The sequence below is a fragment of the Terrapene carolina genome, unplaced genomic scaffold, assembly GCF_002925995.2.
Source record: "Terrapene carolina triunguis isolate 2854851 unplaced genomic scaffold, T_m_triunguis-2.0 Scaffold262, whole genome shotgun sequence".
In the NCBI taxonomy this organism is placed as follows: domain Eukaryota; kingdom Metazoa; phylum Chordata; order Testudines; family Emydidae; genus Terrapene; species Terrapene triunguis.
In genome coordinates, this window is record NW_020664613.1 from 4465215 (window position 1) to 4486758 (window position 21544).

At 40.7% G+C, this 21544-nt stretch overlaps 1 protein-coding gene across 3 annotated transcripts in view; it reads left to right on the plus strand.

Annotated features, from left to right (window-relative positions):
* Positions 1 to 21544, plus strand: part of ESRRG (estrogen related receptor gamma) — a 451270-nt gene that overhangs the window by 273960 nt on the left and 155766 nt on the right. For all 3 annotated transcript variants that reach the window (XM_026657685.1, XM_026657686.1, XM_026657684.1), the window contains exon 2: positions 19404 to 19819. In XM_026657685.1, coding sequence (XP_026513470.1) covers positions 19417 to 19819 — 403 coding nt within the window. In that variant the 5' untranslated portion in view covers positions 19404 to 19416. The remainder of the gene's footprint in view (positions 1 to 19403; positions 19820 to 21544) is intronic.

A 21544-nucleotide genomic window follows, 5' to 3' on the forward strand; every position in this document is an offset into this window, starting at 1 on the left:
GCTACTGCAAGGACATATTTTCAAAAGAGGTGCTTCATTTTCAATTTAGAGACTGACGGATAATTTTTAGGGTTTTCACCGGTCTCAAAAACCCAGAGGAGGACATCTGTCTGTGCAATATTCTGATGATTCTAGAAGTTTACCAGCAGACTGTACAAGGGGAGCGTCACTAAGACACCTTGCCTCTTTTATACAGGCCCAAGTCCTGAACCAATCCGAATTTCCCCTTTGGTGTCAGTGGGAGTTTGGATTAAGGACTAGGAGCCTCAATCCCTTGAGGAACACATAAACTCCTCCTGGTGCTCAGTCATTCCCAGGAGTTGCTTTTCATCCTGCAGGGTTGGGCCCTGAGTAAGTCCTGCAGGATTGGGCCCCAGATACTGTGAATGACTTTACATGCATATTTTGTTTCCACTTCAACTCATAGTGACTTAAGTCTTCATAAAATATTGATGGCTGAGCCTACAAGTCTTTATTCAGAGAGCCAAATCCAGAAAGTTATGTAGGGCTTTCTGCCTAAAATTGCACACTTCCCATTTTTCCAGTTATTTCACTGGGAATTGAAAGTGCTTGGCACATCATAGGAAATGTGAAATTTTCGCATTTTTCTTTTTTCCTCCTTAGTTTATTGTTTGTTTTGTTTTTTTTTTATCACATAACAAGGGTAGATGGAAATAGTCCTTGGTATTTATTTAGGCTGCTGCTTTCTTGTATGTGATATTTGAAGGTATAGAGTGCTCCTTACGTAAAACATTGCAAACACCTGTATACATGAGTAACTTTGTGTGAGTAGCCCCATAATTACTTCTTGAGTATGTTTTTGCAGGATCCAGGACTTAGTTCTTAAAATGTCAGTGTTTGAAGCTTTATTGTCTTAGTGGAAAAATATTTTTTTGGTATTTGGATGAAAGCATCATTCGGCAATGTGAAAAAAACTCACAGGCAACCTAACAGCCTGATCCAGCACCCCTTATTCAGGGGTTTTGCCTGAGTAAGAAGTGAAAGATCAGATTCATTTATTAATAGTCATCTCACTTATTTTGAAACTTATTTTGAATTCTGACCTAAGTTACACTGGCCTAAGACCAGAGAAACTCTGTGGCGGTGTAACTGAACTCAGAAATTGCTCGCAGTTCTTTCTTCTTTATGGCCGAAAAATCCTTGCCTCTGTAAAACAAAATAATAAATAAAAGAAAGTTTTAGCAGGTAAAGGCTATTTACAACCTATGAAACATTTTAGTTATAATGTAAATTTATATTTAGTGGTTCATCTAACCACAATTTATAGCTGACAGTCCAGTCTAGCTAGTTAGATTTATATAGCGCTTGCAGCTTTTAATACTGATGCCTGATAGCATTAATATGACTATTTATGCCATTATTAATTATATCAGCTAAGTAGCAAATAGAGCATCCATGTTGCTACTTAATAGCATCACATAAAACACTCCATTATCCCATCTGCAGCATGGGGGAAAGGTGGTGGTGTAAACTGCATGAATTTTTCATTTATTAATATTGGGGGAGGGTAAGGTTAGTATTTCTTTGGGGAGGGAAGTGAGGGGAAGGAGGTAGTTCAGAATTCTGGGTTGGATTCTCTTTTGCTTGACGCCTAAAGATATTTTGTTGAGAAGAAGATTATGATTGTTTCGCTGAACAGCTTTGTCGTAGCACAAGAGTTATGTATTTGTTTGTTGTCAGACACCACTTCTGGCAAAAGTGTGCTCTACTTTCATATTTCTTTAAAGTGTGCAGACTACAATGCAGCACTGTGTCATCATGCATATATTAAGATAAGATTACAAGGATTCGAATAGTAGCAATTGTTCTATTTTTAGAAATAGTGCACACACCAACCCCATTTGGCAAAAGTAAGGATAGGTTCACCAGGGATGTAAATTGTGGCCTTCTAGCTTTCTTCTTAGTTTTTAGCAGCATTTGTATGAAGGGGGGGCAGGGGAAGAAGCAGCATTTGTTTGAAGCGGGGGAGAAAAGAGCAAGAAAGACTGAAGTTCATTTCTCAGAGCGGCTAAATTATCGTATTGCCTCAAATTACAAATTCTTTCCACAGCAGAAATGAGTCATATTAAGGATTAGTTTGGGAAGGCGAGAGTCGAACCCACTTCTCTGCCATCCACATATTGCATCTCTAATGCTGCCAATCTCTTACTTTTCATAATTGCTGAATTCGTTTTCCAAAATTAGCGAAGAGTATGGGGAAAAGTTAAGGAAATGAAGTGGTTTTGACTAGCTCTGAGTGCCACTGGAGATTTAGCTGTGTTGTTTTATTGTGAGGTGCCTAGAACACTACAGCAGATACATCATAAAAATAAAATGTATTATTTGATTATTATATTATTACTGTTGCAAGCCACCAGAGAACTGTTGCAGAAATGAAGAGATCACAGCGTACCAAGGGGAAACATAGGTATAGTGAGATATCAGGCTCTAAATGAAGCACTCTCCACCTGTCTTTTCTTGCCAGTGGAGTAGCTTGTCACCAGCAAGAGCACAGCTCTTCCAATGCACTGAGAATCCTGCATGCTTTCAGCAAGCCTTAAAGATTTTCCTCTGAAAAACCACACCATATGAGCTTCGATTCCAGGAGGATGTGAGCGCGGTCCCTGTTCAGCAAAAATGTGCTCAATCTGTTTCAGGCGAGTTCCCTGAAAGATGGGTTAAATCAACTGATTGAGCTGATTTTCCCTCTTGAGGTGATATTTTATTTATATGATAAAATGCTTGGAAAGTGATTAATTTGTCAGGGGAACGTCTTGTTACTGTAAATTTGCCGAATGTGTAATAAAATTGCCATAACACAGATGGGAAAATGAAGATCTTTTAAAATGAAATAACTGAGCAGTCTGCCTGCATTTTCACCAGTTAATTTTAACTTTGTTAAATTTCTTCACCATTTTTTTTCTGAAGAAAGCAAACCGGGGAGGGTCTGCGCTGAAGGGGGGGGAGGGGGGAAGAGAATGGAGGAAGAGGCTCTTCTTATAGCTGTATAGATGCCCTTACTCTCTCCCTGGATCAGAGGCAACTGATACATTTATCAAATTTCTGCCTGGGCTGATTGATTCAGTTAATGTATATAAATTACACAGGTCATACTCCCCTTTCTAGTAACACAGAAGTTAGAAATAGAAACCTCAAAGGAGACCATAGCAGGCATGTGCTTCTAGTCAGTAAGAGGCACCTGATGCAGTTCTTCCCTGCCTGTTTCTGCAGGATCACTTTCAGTCAGCATCCAAATAGTATAACACTCTTATTATTCTTTTACAGCAATTGCTTTATGTAAGGGAGTGGGGAAGTTTGATCATGTAGAGGCGCTCTGTAAAAAGTGAAAGGCAAAGAATACAATACCTGTCACTGAGTTTCAGAGTGTAACTAGTGAAAATAGCATTAGTGAAGGAACAATGCCTTTTATTCATACTTATTTTACTACCGCCTGTCCATCTGTCCACTGGAATGAGCCACTTATCATGCTTCCGGGTTTTTCTCTTTCAACTTAAAGAATTATGAAAGCAAAATTCCAATTTTTCCTGTCCCTTTATGACAGGTAGACTGAAGATTGTGGTCATTTGGATTAAAAACATATCCATCACCACCAGCCGACAGGTTATTATTATGTCTCCTTTGAATATATGAATTTCATCCACTATGTGTTGGAAGTCTAAGAATGCCAATTTTTTATATAAATAATTATCCCACTGGTGATGTACTGCATACTGTTGCCATATTTTTTCACTTTTACAGCATTCTTGGCCTTATCACCCATAACATAAATTGTGTGCTCTCATATTTAATAAAACCCATAGGATAACAATCCCTGTATAATGTACAGTCAGCCATTCACACATCATCATTTGACTATCGTTATTTGTTTTCCTGTGACAGATATTCCAGTAGATATCCCAGTTTAAATTTGACAGCATGTTTGATACAGGGAAATAAGAGGGTGACCTTATTTATGTGCTCACGCTGACCTCAACACACCACCCCCAGGTAAGTTAGGTTCCATGAATGGACAGGCAATGTTCTGAGTTACCTGGTTTTACTATCTCAGCTTCCTAATCTTTTTGTGCAATGCCAGGGAGACCATCCTGTAAAGAAGCAATAGTCTAGAACCCAGTCTGTTTTACTTGACAGTAAGTCAAACCCCTACTTTACAAGAGACTAGTTCAGGAATGGGTAGGGTTGCCAACTTTGATTGGACGAATTCCTGGAGATTTCATCACATAATCTTTCATTAAAAATTTATTTTTAATTCCTGGAGATTCCAGGACAATCCTATAGGGATGGCAACCTTAGATGGGACATATTTGACTTAATGATGTATATTCTGTCCCGACTCTGAGTGAAATGTGGATTGGTGGTCGCCAGATGTACCGTGTACCATAAAACATAAGGCCTGATCCTGCAAGCCTGCTCCATGATGCGCACTTTTTTTTCCTTAAAGATACCAGTTGTGTATGTCTAACATCAAAACTCCCGCTGAAGCCAACTGGGATTCAATTGAAGTTTGGGGTATAAAAGACATGCATTTATATATATAGACCTTATACGATTGAAATAATATTACAAAAATACAAGGGGGGGAGGGAGAGCTCAGTGGTTTGAGTATTGGCCTGCTAAACCCAGGGTTGTGAGTTCAATCCTTGAGGGGGCCACTTGGGGCAAAAATCAGTAATTGTTCCTGCTAGAGAAGGCAGGGGGCTGGACCCAATGACCTTTCAAGGTCCCTTCCAGCTCTATGAGATAGGTATATCTCCATATTTTTTTAACTGAAATATATGGTTTACAGTATAAGATAAATGTTGCCAGCCTAATCTTGCAGCCTTTTCTCAGGCAAGTTCTCCAGTTGAACTCAGTCAAGATCTTGCCTGAGTGATAATTAAGCAGATTCAGGCACATATTACTGTAATTAACAATGTACCTATGTGGTCATGTTAAAATTGCAAGTATTTAGCATCAACAGTAATCCTGTCCTGAAGGCAATAAATAGAATGGCAAGATGCTTTTGTTCACTTCCTTGGATAAATATTTTCCAAAGGTACCAAATTTCCTTCCTTTTTTAAAAACAGTAAAAGCCATATTAGTAATTCATAAAGAAGCTTATCCTGTAAACTCGCTTGCTATATTCATGCAGACTGTGTAGAAGTGAAATCCATTTATGCCAGTTCCTTCCTGACCTTTGCTGCTAATATCCAGAGGCAAAACTCCAGCATATAAACCCAATGGCATAAATAGCTTTGAATTACACATAGTAGTATGTGAACAATGTGTAACTGTGAAAAGCCAAAGGTGTGTGTGTGGGGGGATTTTTTATTTGTTTTAGGAACTATAATCACGCTTATTAAAATCAAAGCTAGGATAGATAGATTTTTCTTCCATCATTTCTATCTGATATACATTACACAATGTATCTTAATGTGTGAGGATGTAGTCTTCAAGATCATATACAAGTATTTTTTTGCCCACTTAATTTTCAGAATGTACCGGGATCAAAATAGGTAAACAAGCAGTGAGGCCACTTTTCTTACAGGTTTCATTAGCGATTTGCAAATGTTAGGATCTTACAGCGTAGGCGTTTTGTTCTACGTTAATGACTAAGGCTCTGATTCTGCAACCATTTATGCGCACCAGATGTGGGTGGACTATTGCACCCACACTGAGTCCCTTTGAATTGAGTGGGGCCCGGCACAGTTGCAGTAGTCTGCCAGCACATTGAGCCTTGCAATATCAAGGCCTTAGTCCCATTGAATTCACTTGCTGGGTTAGGTAGTTCCTCAGCGGGTGTAAAATGTCCTAGCTCCATTTAAGCCAACGGAGCTAGGACAATTTACAACAGTTAGGAATCAACCCCTGTACATCCAAGCTTTTGGTCCATGACTGGTTGCAAAAGGTTTGTCCTGCTTGAAACAAACTCCATGCTGATTTTGCTCACTTTTTCGATTAAGGGGAAAAAAACGTTTATTTTAATGCTCCATATATTTTACTTTTAATCACGTAGGAGTCCAGCAGTAAAATTGGAGGAGACCTCTTCAGATTTCATTTACTTGTTTTATAATGTGCATCTCCCTTCACAGATGTTCCAGTGTAGCTGTACATTTGTGGTCTTTCCTTCTGTTAGGAATTCTTTTATACATTCAGGTTTCATATAGTGCATAATTCATCTTCAATCTACATGTTGCAGCATATTCCCATTCTATTTATATGTATTTTTTTGTATTGCCTCCCTCTTCTCTTTTTATTGCAAATCCTTTTTAAAAAATACAAAAAAACCTTGGGCTATTCACAGCTACACGTTGCTCACACATTACTCTGTGTGTTGGCTAAAGCTGTTTGTGCCACAGGCTTTATTTTTGGGAAGTCTGCAGACAAAGAAATAAGATTACTTTTCGTCAACTGAAATATATACGTTTCAACATTGAGGGGAAAGATATTTTATTTATTCTATAACTCCTTACTATGAGTGGCATGAAAATAAGCCCCCCTTTTTGAAACCCTATGTTTAAAAGTGACAAGTGCCCTATTCCTATGAGTTCAAGACACAGAGCCTGATTCTGCTCCCATTGAAATAAATGAGGAAAATCTCTGGGTGGAATCCGGGCCCCATTGAAGTCAATGGAAAAATTCCCGTTGATCTCAATAGGACAAGGATTTTATCCCCATTGATATCCATGGGAGCGCAGAGGAAAATCCAAGCCCTGTAAGCCATTAATTCATATAAGACTGTCTGTGAGCTAAGAGGGCTAGAGGTGACTCAATTTCTGAACCTTCATAACTGCAATAAAGGCCCACTCCTGTAGTTCTTATGGAGGCAAAATTCCCATAAAAGAGTTGGATTTATGCTGCCACAATATGACAGGGCACAACTAGAGAGTATCAGAAATGTATGCATTTGGGAGAATTTGCCCCAGTAACAGTTTTAACCACCTTTCAACTTTTGTTTGGTATCTTGGGTGTATTTGCATCTTATAATTTGAAAGAAGTATTTTCCCCTTCTAAAATATTATACCTCACTCTACTCAGTTTCCTTAAAAAAAAAAAAAAAACAATTTCAGGCTTTCTGTATGAGACCATGACAAAGTGATTTTATAGCCAGTACTGAAAGTGACTAAACTTGACAACAATTGTATTTCATGACAACCTTTGCTTTCATGTCCACAGCCTGCTTTCCTATCATCAGGGTGTTTTTTTTCCTTTCTCCCTCCCCCCGCCCCCCGAACCCTCAAATGTGAGCTATTCCATATCTCTGCATTGGCTGGAAACAAATCCCTTTACCAGAAGTGCATTTTAATGGAGAGCATGCTTCAGTTAAGTCACCAGAACCTTAACTGTATAATATTCAATTTCTTACCAACCCAGAACCAAAGCTTTTCATTGAGAGCCATGTTCATAAGGGTAGTGGAAGAATTACTATTACAGAACTAAACCAGATTAGGGGGGAATGTGAATTAGATTTGGTAACAGATGGTGCTGTGGAAATTAAAGGTGCTTTGCGAATGGAAGCGACAGCAGCTTGCCTCTTTTTCTCTCTGTCTCTCTCTTTCATGCACTTGATAGACGGGTATAAATCACAACAATCCCGTCTTGACAGCCAATTTCGAGAATTTGATCTGGTTAAAGACATGGCTTTCCTGCTCCACTCACTGAAACCAGCTTCTATTTTATTTTTATACAGCACCTTGTCATATTTAGGAAAATGGAATCACCTGCCTCCCTTTAATGAAATTTTCTGTAATTACAGTTTTAGCTCTTTAGAGTTAATTACTTTTCCATTCAGCCTGAGTTCTCAGACTGTCTCACTGTTTTTTTTTTCCTCCCCCCACCCCACTCTCATTCATTTTGCTTTAATTTTTGTAAAGATGCTGTTCATTGTTGGAAATTGTTGTCAGATCCATTATAATTAAATCATAATTATCAAAATCATTATTGTTTAGGGAAAAAGCAATGCAAACAATTGTTGAAGTTATTGCATCTTTTTTGACAGTGGGGAGGAGCCTTTCTGGAAACACTCTCATGTTCAGGATTTTTTTGGTTTGTTTATTAAACTAGATCCAAGAAGCACATGGAGAGCTAGATAACAAATGCTTTTCTTGTAAGTGAAAGCCACTCAAATTGATGTGGACACAGTGGCAAAATGAGGACAGACACATGCATGGAATTAAGCGCAGGTTGCAACTGATATTAAACTAGTGGAGGGGCATGACCCACCCATCACCCATACTCTCCAGGCATTTAATTGGTTTCAGTGCAGGGGTTACAGGGCTGCTTACTATATAACCCATAACACAAGGTAGGCTCTCCTCAGCCTACCCCCCAGGACTCCTCTTTCTTTGAGTCCTAGCACCCTCCCCACCATGAGGGTGACAGAGGGTATAGCAGGGAGGGAATCTCAACCCGTTAAGGCCACAAGGTCTCACCCCATCACAGAAGCCGAAGGCCCATCACTAAAATCCCAGGTCTTTTACTGCTGGGAACAGTTCATTTTATTCTCTTAACCACACTGGGAACTGGGTGCAAGTGGCAATGAATAAACAACAGCACACCCCAATATCTCAGTTAAGTAGGAATGCACTTAGTACCTAACCCACCGAGACTTGAAGGTGGTGCAAGGCAGGCAAAAAACTCCCTGATCCTCTGCCAATGGGCCCATGGAAGAAAAAAATCCTTCCAGACCACCTAAACAAGCAAACCACTAGACCCGCAGCATCTGTCAGTCTGGGTTCACATTGCTAGTTTGATTGGATAGGGTGGTGCTGGTGGAATGGAGCCAAAAGAGGATCCATATGGCTGTTGTGCTGGGCTAAATACTGGGCGCTGGGAAATCCTGGCCCATTAGCACCCCTGTCCAACAGCTGGCCAATGGGTACCAGAGTCCCAAGGAAGGAGATACCTACTATCCCTTGGATAATGTTTCCCTCCCTTGCTACTGGGACTGTTCCCCTTTCACTGCTGGCCCCATCAAGTTCCCCCATCCGTTGATGTGGCTGGGGGGCTTTTATCTGCCTATAGCTATTTCTGCAGCCTCTGATACCACATTTTTCAGAAAAGATCAGGATAAAATTCCAGAGCTGCTGTTTGTTTATGTAAACTTGTCTCCTATTCTAGGGTCCAGATTTTAAATTCAGGCCTCTGGGTGCTGAATATAATTCACTTTTTGCAGTTAGGGTGGCAAATTTGAAAATGAACAAACAGACACTATGCTTCGTGACGTGGAGATTCCTCACCGTATGCCAAAGGTCTCCGAAGTGAAAAAGGGGACAAGAAAAGAAAATGGGGGAGAGGGGCAATTTCTGGCAGGAATTGAAGAGAAGATTCTCAGAGCTGGCAACTAACAGTTGGTAGAAATAAAGCTTCCTACTGGCAGTCAAATCAAATGTAGTAACAACTCAGCGACTCCCTGCTGCTAGCTGCCAGCATGGTGTAACACACAGGGACAAACATTCACTTAAACACTGATTGCAGGAAAACGTCATTTTCCAACTCACCAAGTATTTTACACAAATACACACGGTGGTGTGTGTGCATGTAGAGAGAGGAGGTGGGCAGGAACTGGGACCAACTGGGTCATTTACTTCATAACTTTTCATTCTAACTCTTTAAGGAACTCAGGATCTGATATCATTCCTATCATGCTCTTTCTAATTGTTCTTCAATAGCACACTGATTTGGGTGAACGAATTATAATTAATCTATAGAAAATCACTGAGGGAATTGGGTAATGAGATAGGCCCGGATGTACATTTGAGCACACACATTCTCTCCCTCTCAGAGAGTCAGCAGAAAATCATTGAGACAAATTGTGGAAGCTGTGATGACACAAACTTTGTCTGTCTTGAGACTTATGGCCATTTTCTTCTCATCTCCCCCCTTCCTCCCCTCCCCCGCCCCAGTGACAAATGACAACTAGGTCCCTGTGATCTGTAGTACTGGCTTTCTGACTGGTACAAGTAACTGCTTTTGATGCTAAATCATTTCAAAATAATCCTTCTTTGGAAAGCCTGTTACGTTCTGGAATAAATCTTTGGTTATTTTTGTAGTTTGTGGAGGTTTTTTTCTTGAACTAGATGAATGCAGTGTTGATTTTCTTTTACTATTTCAATTGATTTCTTTTAATTAAAAAGAATTCCCAGAATTAATAGTTAGGAGATGCCTTGTCACTTTAACTTCTCCTGAGGCTGGAAACATCAGGTGAACTCCGCCTGATATCAATAGAGAATAATCTCAGATAATATAATTTTAGATCACAGAAAACCAGCTGGATTTTTAACCAGCTGGTGTTTCACTCTGTCCTAATGTGTGACATTAAATAAAATAGTTTGCTCATAATTTGACAATAAAATTTAATAAACGTGTTGTTGTTCCCAGTCTTTATACTTATTCTCACAGAATGATTCTTGGCTACCATTCTAGTAGTCATGTTCCAGCCTTCCCACTATACCTCTTTGCAGCATAGACAATCTCTTAATATAAATTTGTACAACTCCTGGCACAACAGGGCCCCAGCTTAGCTGAGGCCTATAGGCACTACTGTAATACAATTATAAATAACAAGATATGGGATTTAAAACCAGCAAACAAACAGGGAAGTTAAATGTAAAAACCAGCATTTGAATAATATCACAATTGTGGCTCTAAATAACAACCATATTCCTATTTTATAGGAACAAAGGAGGAAGGAGAAAATTAAGAACTGAGAATCAACCTTAACTTTTTGCTTGTTCGCTATTGTTGATCTGTGTTGGAACCTTCATACATTGTGTACATTAGTACAAGCATGCGTTCCCTTATGGATGTGAGTTTCAGACACCCTGGAAGGATTTTCATTTAGCTGTCATCCGCTTCTCGTGTTGGTTTCTCTTCAGTGTGTTCCTTCCTTTGAGTGCTTGAAAACTGAATTGTCTGAACACAAGAAAACTTTATTGATCCATATTTCTATTTGAAAGACTTAAGATTTGTAGAAGTGGGCGACTTTCTTTTCTTCAGAAAGCTTACTACAGAGGAGGTCTGTTAGTAGCATAGTAAATCTCAACAGATGAATGAATGTTACAGGCGCATATACAATATTAGACTTCAGTTTGTGACATATAGCTGCAGTTTTTTGCTTACGTGTTAGAGGCTTCCTGTGTGTCATAGTGACATACACTGTTGCCCAGTATCTCCAGTGTAACTTGACCTGCTTCTTATCCAGACACCTGGTGTGTTGGCTCAAAGGTGCAAGGTCATTTATTTTTCTTCCCTCTGAACTTTTTGTTCCCAAGAGAGTGCCTGGGGCACAGAACAGTGCTTGTGTGGTGTGATAAAATTTAAATTTTGCTGCCTGCAATTGCTGCACATTTAAACCTTACAAGTAATTTTAGGATTCATGTCATGGTCTTTACGATCTGTGGTCTCAGTATGCTAGAGAGACTGTGCATGTCTAAGGATACATTTAATTAAAGCTGCATTAGCGCATATATACAGACTTGTTAAAACACTTGGTTTATCTCAATAATATTGATTAAATAGCAGTAGTTTGTTTAATCTAAGTGTATTTTTGCTATTATTACATTACTTCAAAGTAATCAGGGTAATAGTAATCATCAGTGAAATATCACGTTAGTTATAAAGTAATGCCATAAGAATTGATTTGAACTTGGCAGGAAAAGAAAGCTCTTGCGCATATAGTGCCAAAACCCGGTTTAGATTATTAGAATGAGAGTTTTAAGCATAATCTCAGTTTGTATAAACAGTATGTATTTTATAGGCTTATAGGTTACTCTGTACTAGATCAATATCCATTATATCAAGGAACACCTCAGGTAGTTAATTATGCAAAACATCCTGTATGTAATTACACAGTATTATTATGCATTTAGCAGTTTTATTGATTTGCCAGTTGCTCGCTTACAGTATTTAGAGCTATAAACAAGAGATGCTCACCCTAAATTGAAATAGGTCCAAGGAAATGAGCTAAGGATAAATTACACTAGTATGCATTACTGCATCAGATTTAATCCTTAAGCGCAAAAACTGTCAACAATGATCATCTGCAACACGTTGTGGTATCACAGGACCACTTGCTTCCCATTAATAAAGTTTATCAACCAGGAAGTGCGGGGAATCAACTTGCAAGAGTGAGGAGCAATTGCGATTGCTTTACATAAATAAAAACTGTAGGGAAAAAAGGTTAAAAATATTCTCCCTAACCTTACAGGGCATAGAATTATTACATTTGAGTCGATAGTTGGGACAATTTGCAGTTTTTAAAAATAATGCAGTTCTGGTGAAGTTGAGAGTCCTGGGATATTGGCCTTTGAACTGAAAATGAATGATTGTGCATTCTTCTGTGGTGTGGCTTAGTAGGTTACATGCAGATTCATGGTACCAGTTGGGAAGCTGGAATTTGGCTTCAGATTCTTGATCTCCAGGTAACATGGGCTGCTGCTTGCAGCAACTTGATGTCTACATATACTGCTTCCACAGCTCCAACAGTCAGCAGTGCTGACATCAGCCCTGGAGAGAGCTGTTTGCTTGCTTCAGCACGCTTGATAGTGATGGAATGATGGAAACTGCTAGAAAAATTTAAAAGGCAGAAGAAACTTAGATTTTAGAGAAGTTGCTCAAAATTTGTAAAACAATGTAGAAAGTCATGTCCATCTTTTTGGCGACAAAGTACTCCTCAGTAGGCCGTGCGTGGATGTTTGTTAATAAAGGCCTAATGCATAACATGGGTGTGTGTGTGGTGGTGGAGGGGTCAGGATTAGCAATGCTTACTTTGCAATTAATGATCTCATCCATTAGGTTAACCAGGCAGACCTTAAGATATTTGTTATTAAAAGAAGGAATCCTTTCTGTTCCTTCCCCCAACTAAGCCAGTGCACCTTAATGCAATGATGATATGTTAGACCCAGCAGTTGTCAAAGCACCGTATTACTGTGATGCCATAATGACACCCTGTCTCTGTAAAGTAGTCATGTTTTCCAAAATCACACGTTGCACCGTTGATTTCTGACATGACACTTCATTCAGTCGCTTTCTCTTTCTTCGGCATCACCATTCTCTGACAATAGCAGCTGGTGCCCATTTTCCTACTAAGTGATTCACATTTTGCCACTTTACTAGAGTGCAATTAGCTGAAGCAGAAAAAAAATGCTCATTGTAAAGTAGTTCAGCTGAAATTGTAACTCAGCTCTGTAACAAGAGCTTGTGAGAGAGTCTCGAGGTGACTTGGGTGTCACTGCAAGAGGCAACATTTTGGTTTCCTTCCACACAAATACTTTTTCTCTTCCATTCAAAGGAACAAAATATAGGAAATCTCTGGTGCATGCCTCACTGTTCTCTGTCTATTGATTTTGGTACAGAAAGTGAAACGTTACTAAAAGGCAAACACAGCGTATGAGAGGAAGGCTGGTCTGTGTGGTTAAAGTGTGGCCCTGGAAGAATGGCAAGCTGGGTTCTATTCCTGGCTCTGTTAAAGACTTCATGTGTGATCCTGGGCAAGGCTTTCTTGCCCACTACACAGCGGGGATAGCCCTGCCTCACAGGGGTTTTGTCAGTCGACCACAATTGATGTTTGAGAAGCATGTTGGAAGATAGTGGATGGATGGCATTCTTAAAGTGCCTGTGTATAAGTGTGTATAATAATTCCTATCTCACTGGCTTGTTTATAGAAGTTACAATTAACACACTATCTGCAGTACCAAAGAAAATCTCCTTTACAATAGAAAATAACTGTGACATCTCATATACCATTATGTGGAAGCTTGGTAAATGTATGTTTGTTTGTTTATTTATTTATTGGTGACCAGTGCAATTACTGGGACAAAGGGTCGCTCTGCTCTAAGTTACGGCATCACTGCAGCACTGTTGAAGTCAGTGGGGCTGTGCTGGTGTAACATGGAGCAAAATTTGGCCCATTTTCCAATCCCAGGATGTCATTATTTGTTATTTTTATTCTTTTACATACGTCAAATAAGGGAAGGATGGCAAAAACAATATTCTAACCAAATAGCCTAATCCTGCCATCTTGGTTGTGGAAAAGCACCCGTTGACTTGAGTGGTGGGAGAGTTTCCTCTGCTAAGACTAATTGGGCCCAATTATTTTATATGTTCCACTAGGACATTGATACTGATTTAACCAGTGTCAGCATTGTCAATATCATTAGCAGTGTAGCAGGTAGATAGCAATATAAATGTAATGCCACTAACACCTTCATTAGTGATATTTAGAAAATTCCTGGCCTTGTAGAAAAATGTGGCATGCAAAATATCTACCACTGTTTTATTTAAAAAGCTATTTTAAGTGGTTTTAAGTGCATTTGCTAGCATTCCCTCTCTATAACTTTCTACCAAAAGCATTGGGCCAAATAGCTAAACTTTGCTCAGATGAAGGATTTTTGCATCTTGGCATTATAGCAGACATGAAGGGATGTAACTTAAGATGTATTATTAAAGGTTTGAAATGGCCTGACTGTTTTCCTAAGAATCTGTTCTCCCTTGGATGCAGGCATGGGACTATTGTTAGAGCAAACTGGAGTTGCTGTCTTTGTGGGCACTGAATGGATTGTGAACCCAAAGTCAGCAATGTCGCCAGTTTTGTTCATGAGTAGCTGAGAGAGGTTTTAGAAAGCACATGTGGGTATACCCTGTACGGGGAGATTTTGGCAAACCAGTAAAGTGCCTGAAACCACTATTGCTTATTGCTAAAAGCAGTCAACTCAGAAAGAACCCCGGGTAACATACCCCATCTCCAGTGGAGCTATCATTCATTTGACTTAAAATAATAATAAAGAAAAAACAACGCACCAAGACTTTAAAATAAATATTGTACACTTTCATATAAAACATGTTATTTCTATTCATACAACTTAACTAAATTTAGGTTTTTATTAATCCAATGTGACCTAAAAAAATTCTGCATTAACAGCACAATCTAGAATTGGGCTTATTCTCTTTGAATGCAGATAAAGCCATCATCTTGAAAATAGCTCTTTCTGACAAAAAGGTGTTCTTTTGAAATAAAGTCTTATTCACTACATTCCTCTTAGAGTTAATGTGAATTTTAGTGCCTCTAATTTTAGATTGAAGTGAAGTCTAGAATAAAACCCACGAGCTGACAATTGAATTTATAGATAGTTGTGAATATTTCAGGCTCGAATAATAGAGCTGTAGACTTTCAGAGACATAGAGGAAGAGAGAATTAAGCTCCAACTGTAGTTTTAGAATATAATGCAATTGTGTCTAGGAAGTCTTCAGTGTAATGAGCTAAGTAGTAATTAGGAGGCAACATTCTTACTGAGATCTGGTTCAGGCATTATTCCAAATGTTTAGTGAGATGACTTGATGATGGCCCAACCTGTCAAAGGTGTAGATCAGCGGTTTCAAACTTTTTTTCTGGTGACCCAGTTGAAGAAAATGGTTGATGCCCGTGACTCAGCAGAGCTGGGGATGAGGGGTTTGGGATGTGGTAGGGACTCAGGGCTGGGGCAGAGGGTTGGGGGTGCAGGGATGAGGGCTGTGGGGGTGAGAGCTGTGGGGTGGGGCCAGGAATGAGGGGTTCAGGATGTGGAAGGGGGCTCTGGGCTGGGGCAGGGGGTTGGGGTGTGGAAGGGGGTCAGGGCTCTGGGCTGGGGTGCAGGCTCTGGGCTGGGGCCAGGGATGAGGGGTTTGGGATACAGGAAGGGGATCTAGGTTTGGGGGGCTCAGGGCTGGGACAGGAGATTGGGGTGCAGGGTTGGGGCACGGGCTTACCTCAGGCAGCTCCCGGTCAGCGGTGCAGCGGGGGTGCTAAGGCAGGCTTCCTGCTTCTCCTAGCACCACGGACTACACTGCGCCCCGGAAGCGGCCTGCAGCAAGTCCTGCTCCTAGATGGAGGCGCGCAAACGGCTCTGCATGGCTTTCGCCTGCAGGCACCGCCCCCTCCAGCTCTCACTAGCCGGGAGCCAGTGCTCGGGGCAGGGGCAGTGCACAGAGTGCTGTGCCCCCCCTTCCCCCGCCTAGGAGCCGGACCTGCTGCTGGCTGCTTCCGGGGCGCAGCGCGGTGTCAGAACAGGTAGGGACTAGCCTGCCTTAGCCGGGCAGCACCGCCAATGGGACTTTTAACAGCCCGGTCGGAGGTGCTGACCAGAGCCACCGCGACCCAGTGCCTTACATTCCGCGACTCAGTACTGGGTCGTGACCCGCAGTTTGAAAACCACCGGTGTAGACGGCTCTTGAGTCTCTTCCATTTGAAAGTGGTGCAGTAACGGAGAAATAAAATCAGCATGAAACACGTGCCTGTTGTCCACGCACTGCCAATGTCACAAATATACATATATCCTTTCTTTGGTTTGCTTCTTCAGGGAGTTGAGCAACTTTTCATCCACTGAAAGCTACTATTTTCCTATCTCCTTGCAGTGGTTAGTTTGAACTGTACTTCTGTACTCCTGTGCACCAATCCAGTTTTCACTACTGAAACTGCAGCCAAGAGCAGATAAACCTTGATTAGTACTAGAAACTGCCAGTTCAAAAACCAGCAGAGTAGCTGTTAACCTATACCGCATTGGAGATCAGATCTTGAGCTTGTGAAGAGGAGAGATGATAATTTGGTTCTGACAGTATAGTAGGAGAAACCCATTTTTTCACCAGATAAGACAACATGCATTTGGACAACTAATTAGTTGTTGACTTAATATTAAGTAATCAAATAATGATTCTGAGAATGGGAAGGTGACATCAGAATTTGTACTCTAATAAATTATTCCCTAAACTAGAGCAAATTCACCAGTAGGAATCTTGCAGAGAGGAGAATGTGCCAGCAGCAGAGACTAGAGACTATAGTTGTGCTCCTATGGTTGTAACAGTGATGATTTTATGCATGGAATCACAACAAAAGGAAGGCGAAAGAAAGGCCAGGCACTTGTATTCAAGAAAAGTACCTCTAGTTGGTAGATTGTGAAAGAGTTAATTGATATTTTTTATCATAGCTGTATAAAATTCAGTGTCACAGAACGAGAGAGAGAGAGAGAGAGAGAGAGACCATGTTTTAGTACCCTAATAACTTCTAACTCTAGTCTAAGATCATAATGTATGTGAGAGCGGTCCAGTAATTATAAGGTAATAAGTGGAGTGGTGGTGTAAGTGCTCTAAATTAAAAGGAATTTGCAGAGCTGCTGTAAGTCAGTGCCGACCCGCTTTCTTTCAAACGTTGACTTGAGAAAAGTGCTTAGCCCAGAGTGCAAGTAGAGAGACAAGAGAGAGCTATCTATTAATTACAGCACTCATTAACAGTGACGGGTACAAGGCAGCAGATGCAGAAGGAAAGGCATGCACTAGTGCAGGGTGGCAAGGGGATTCTCCCCCCACTAGTTCTTGAGAAAAGGACAACACAAGCAGGTGGTCCAAAGCAATAAGGTATTTTTAAGGATTTAACCTTCCCATTTCCTTGGTTTATGTGCTGACACAGAATGGTTTTGCTCCCTCCCCATCCCAAATAAAAATAGTGTTTAGGTGTAGTGAGTGAAGTTTCCACTCATCAGTCTGTTGTTTGTTTCATATTCACATGCAATTTGTTTTTGATATTCTTTTTGGTAAAATTCACCCCAATAACCAAGGCCCTATGACCACCTAAATCCCACTTTGAATATAGGGTAAATCTTACTCTAAGGGCTTGTCTACACCCAGCCGCTAGTTCGGCGGCTGGGGATCGAAGTTCCGAGTTCGATTTATCGCGTCTGGTCTGGACGCGATAAATCGAACCAGGAAGTGCTCGCCGTCGACTGCGGTACTCCAGCTATACGAGAGGAGTACCGCGGAGTCGACGGGGAGCCTGACCGCCGCGTGTGGACCGCGTCTCAACCGCGGTAAGTTCGAAGTAAGGTATGTCGAATTCAGCTACGTTATTCACGTAGCTGAATTTGCGTACCTTACTTCGACTTGGGGGGTAAGTGTAGACCAAGCCTAAGTGGACGTTTCTAGTGAGGGGCCAAATTCTGATCTTGATTACTGTGGTGTAAGAATAAACTGAAATCTAGTTGCTGAATTTCATTCTGATTTACACTGGTGAATTTGGCTCCAGAGCTTAAAGCTGCATCTGAATTTTATTATGGCACATAAATGTGAGCAAGAGAAGAGCTGTAACATCTCAAAACTGATGTGAAATTATTTTTAAGTCTGCCAAATTGCCTGCTGCAAACGCAACTACGGTTGATTTTAATGTGGGTTGTTTCCAAAACAATAGTGTATAACCACATGTGGGTGGGCTTATATAGTGGTTGCATTCAACTGAGAAAAAGTCATCAGAGACTTGTTCGTCTGTGAACTGGGAGTGACAAAGGCTTTGCCCAGCACGCTATTTGCCACTGTGGCTTAGTAATCACAATAACAGACAGCGAAGGTAATATCTGATCATAACCTTTCTAAATATTATGCTATCCTCCAACCTCCTGCCAAAAAAGGACAGTTAGCTTTACATACGGGAAAGAAAAGGAAAGAGGGTGTGTTTTTTTTCTTGAGAGAGAGCTAATTTGTCAGATCAAGTGTCTTGTGTCTCTGCTTCACATGCTCAATTCTGAAAACAAGAATTAAGAAATAGGGCAATCAAGGATCTCACCCTTTGAAAGATAAAACTTTTATCCATTTCCTCCTTTTTTTTTTTTTAACCCAGAAAGTAAAATGTAAAATGTCAGCTCCTCTAGAACCGTAGATATATGGGGTGCTGGCATAGTTATTACTGGTTAGTCTGAGGATAATGGCTAAAAAGTAATTGCAGCCAGAGATGATGAATCATCCCACTTAGATTTTGTGAAACAAGTGTCCAACCTTAATTATTTGTTAGAATCCTGAGATGATGTTACTTCATTACTAAATAGCTATACCTAATAAAGAAATTTTAATAATAAAAAGTAATTGGGAGACTTATTCTTCAATTCCATGGTCAGATCAATAGATGATGCAGTTATGCTTTATCGAAAAGTGCTGACAAACAGTAATTACTGAGCACAACATTTCACTTCAAACTCAGAAATGTTTGATTCTGTCGATAGTGGAATTTATGCAAGGAAAAATGCAGTGGGGGAGGGGAAAATGAAATAAATTCTAATAATCAAATGGGTTTCTGAATTCCTGACTCACTGGATGACAAGTTCAAAATTTAGAGAGTTGGTTTGAAATCGACACGCAGTCTAGCAGAAAGAACGGGGAGAAAAAAGGGTTTGGTCTCTTTAAAGTTTTTGTTTACTGCCTGTCTGAAGCTTTGATAAAGCTCTGTCATGCCCTTATGCTGATTACCTTCATGTAGAACAAGAGGTATTGACTAATGAATGAATGATGTGCGGTCCCTAGCCCTTGCAGAGCAATCTTAAAGAGCGCTGTCTTTAATACACAGATTCTTCTCTCTCCCTCCCTCCCTCCCTCCCTCTCCCACAATGCAGGCTTCTCTGCAGAATGTCAAGCAAAGATCGACACATTGATTCCAGCTGTTCGTCATATATCAAGACGGAACCATCAAGCCCCGCCTCTTTGACGGACAGCATCAACCACCATAGCCCTGGTGGCTCTTCAGACGCCAGCGGGAGCTACAGTTCAACCATGAATGGACATCAGAATGGGCTGGACTCACCACCCCTCTACCCTTCTGCTGCAGGGCTTGGGGGCAATGGGCCCGTCAGGAAACGATATGATGACTGCTCTAGCACCATTGCTGAAGATTCACAGACCAAGTGTGAATATATGCTGAACTCGATGCCCAAAAGACTGTGTTTGGTGTGTGGTGACATTGCGTCAGGGTACCACTATGGGGTGGCTTCATGTGAGGCCTGCAAAGCTTTCTTCAAGAGGACAATTCAAGGTTAGTGCTGATCACCACTTCTCTCTTGTCCAAAGTAAAACTTTACAGCCCTGTCTAACTCCTGTTCCTTCTCCCTCCCATAAATTGTTTCTTTATATTTACAGTATCTGGTCCTACAGATTTTACTCATGCAAAACTCCTTCGTTCTTCAGTGGGAGTTTTGTCTGAGTAAGGACTGTGATTCTGGGCCTACAATCATTTCTCTTTTTACTGTCAAAGGTAGGCAAAGCTATTTGGCACCCTACGCGTTTTCAGATTTTTTTTTTCCATAGAGATCCCCATGGACACTGATAAATAATTGCTGTTAAGAAAACTGGTTGTTTTCTGAAGGTTGCCATGGCTACCTCTTGAGTGGGCCTCCTTCAACATACCCTTGTTGTGCATAAGCATCGTGTGGCACATCTTGCTTTGAGCTGTAGCACTGCAGCACTTAAATTGTTAGAGAAATCCAGTTTATTTTTTTTAAACTATAATCCATTTAAAGACAAAACCAAATGTAATGCTATAGTGTTTTGGGTGCTTCAGTGGATTAGTCACTGGCCTTTCACCTCTAAGATACTACTCCAGCCTTAACCAGATTCACCAAATATCTGTCAGATTACATCCTAAGTGAAGTAAGTTAGCAGGCTTTGGTCTCTGCCTAATAGCCCACATAACAAACTTGTTCCTGATGCTCATTACATATTTTGGCATAAGTAAGTATGAATGGGACAATTTGCATGTCCATTGTTCTAGCTGTGGAACCAATGGAGTCCAAATAACCTTCTGTTCTCCTTTAGATATCGTCGTCTCAAGCAGAATTGCAGGTGCTTTGTTTAGAGAATGTGAAGCCATGCCTGGTCTGTAGTTATTATACAGGAACTTAGTGTCACATTGAATTAAGGTCAGGCTAGGGTGCCTAAAATTAGGCACCTAAAATCCCATATTTGGACACCTAAATAAAAGGTGCTTGATTGTCAGATGTGCTGAATGCTGAATGCTCAGTGAAGGCAATAGGAGTTGGTGGGGAGAGGCGGAGGCTCAGTACCTTTGAAAATAAGGCCACTTTTCCTGAAGAGCTTAAATTTGGATTTAATTACCCAACTCCGGGCATTTACATTTGAAATTTTTCGCTGAAGTGTCTCAAATATGTAACTAATTATTTAATGTAAAATTGAGGGACAGATAATATATGTTGTTTTGATTTAACCATTCCCAGAGGGTGGTTCTTGAGCCCTTTAGGAGCCTTGAGAATCCCCCTTTTGTTCGTCTAATTCCCCTTTTGCCTCTCCCCTCTTCCCCCCAAGACTTTGCATTGTTGCAAACATACAATCCCTCCCACTGAGGAGTGCCAGATGCTGCTGCTTCTGAAGCCTTCTGGAGGTCAGGTGTCTTTTGCAGAACAATGCGATACACTGCGTTCCCTGATGTGGCTGAGTGGTGGCTTCCACTTGTCTCTCAAGTGCCTGCTTGTGAGCAAAGAATGCTGATGTGGATCAGCAACATTGGGCTCTCAGGCAAAACTCCTGTTGAAATCAATGAGACATTTTCACACTAGAGAATCAACTGGAAGTTTTTTTTGGATGAGGAGTACTGGATTGGACGTATAACAGGACATTGTATTCCTGTTATCTAGCTAGATACCAGACAATGATTAAGAATATGTTACTGGAAGTTTAACATCCCTAGAGTAAACACCTACACCTCTACCTCGATATAACGCTGTCCTTGGGAGCCAAAAAATCT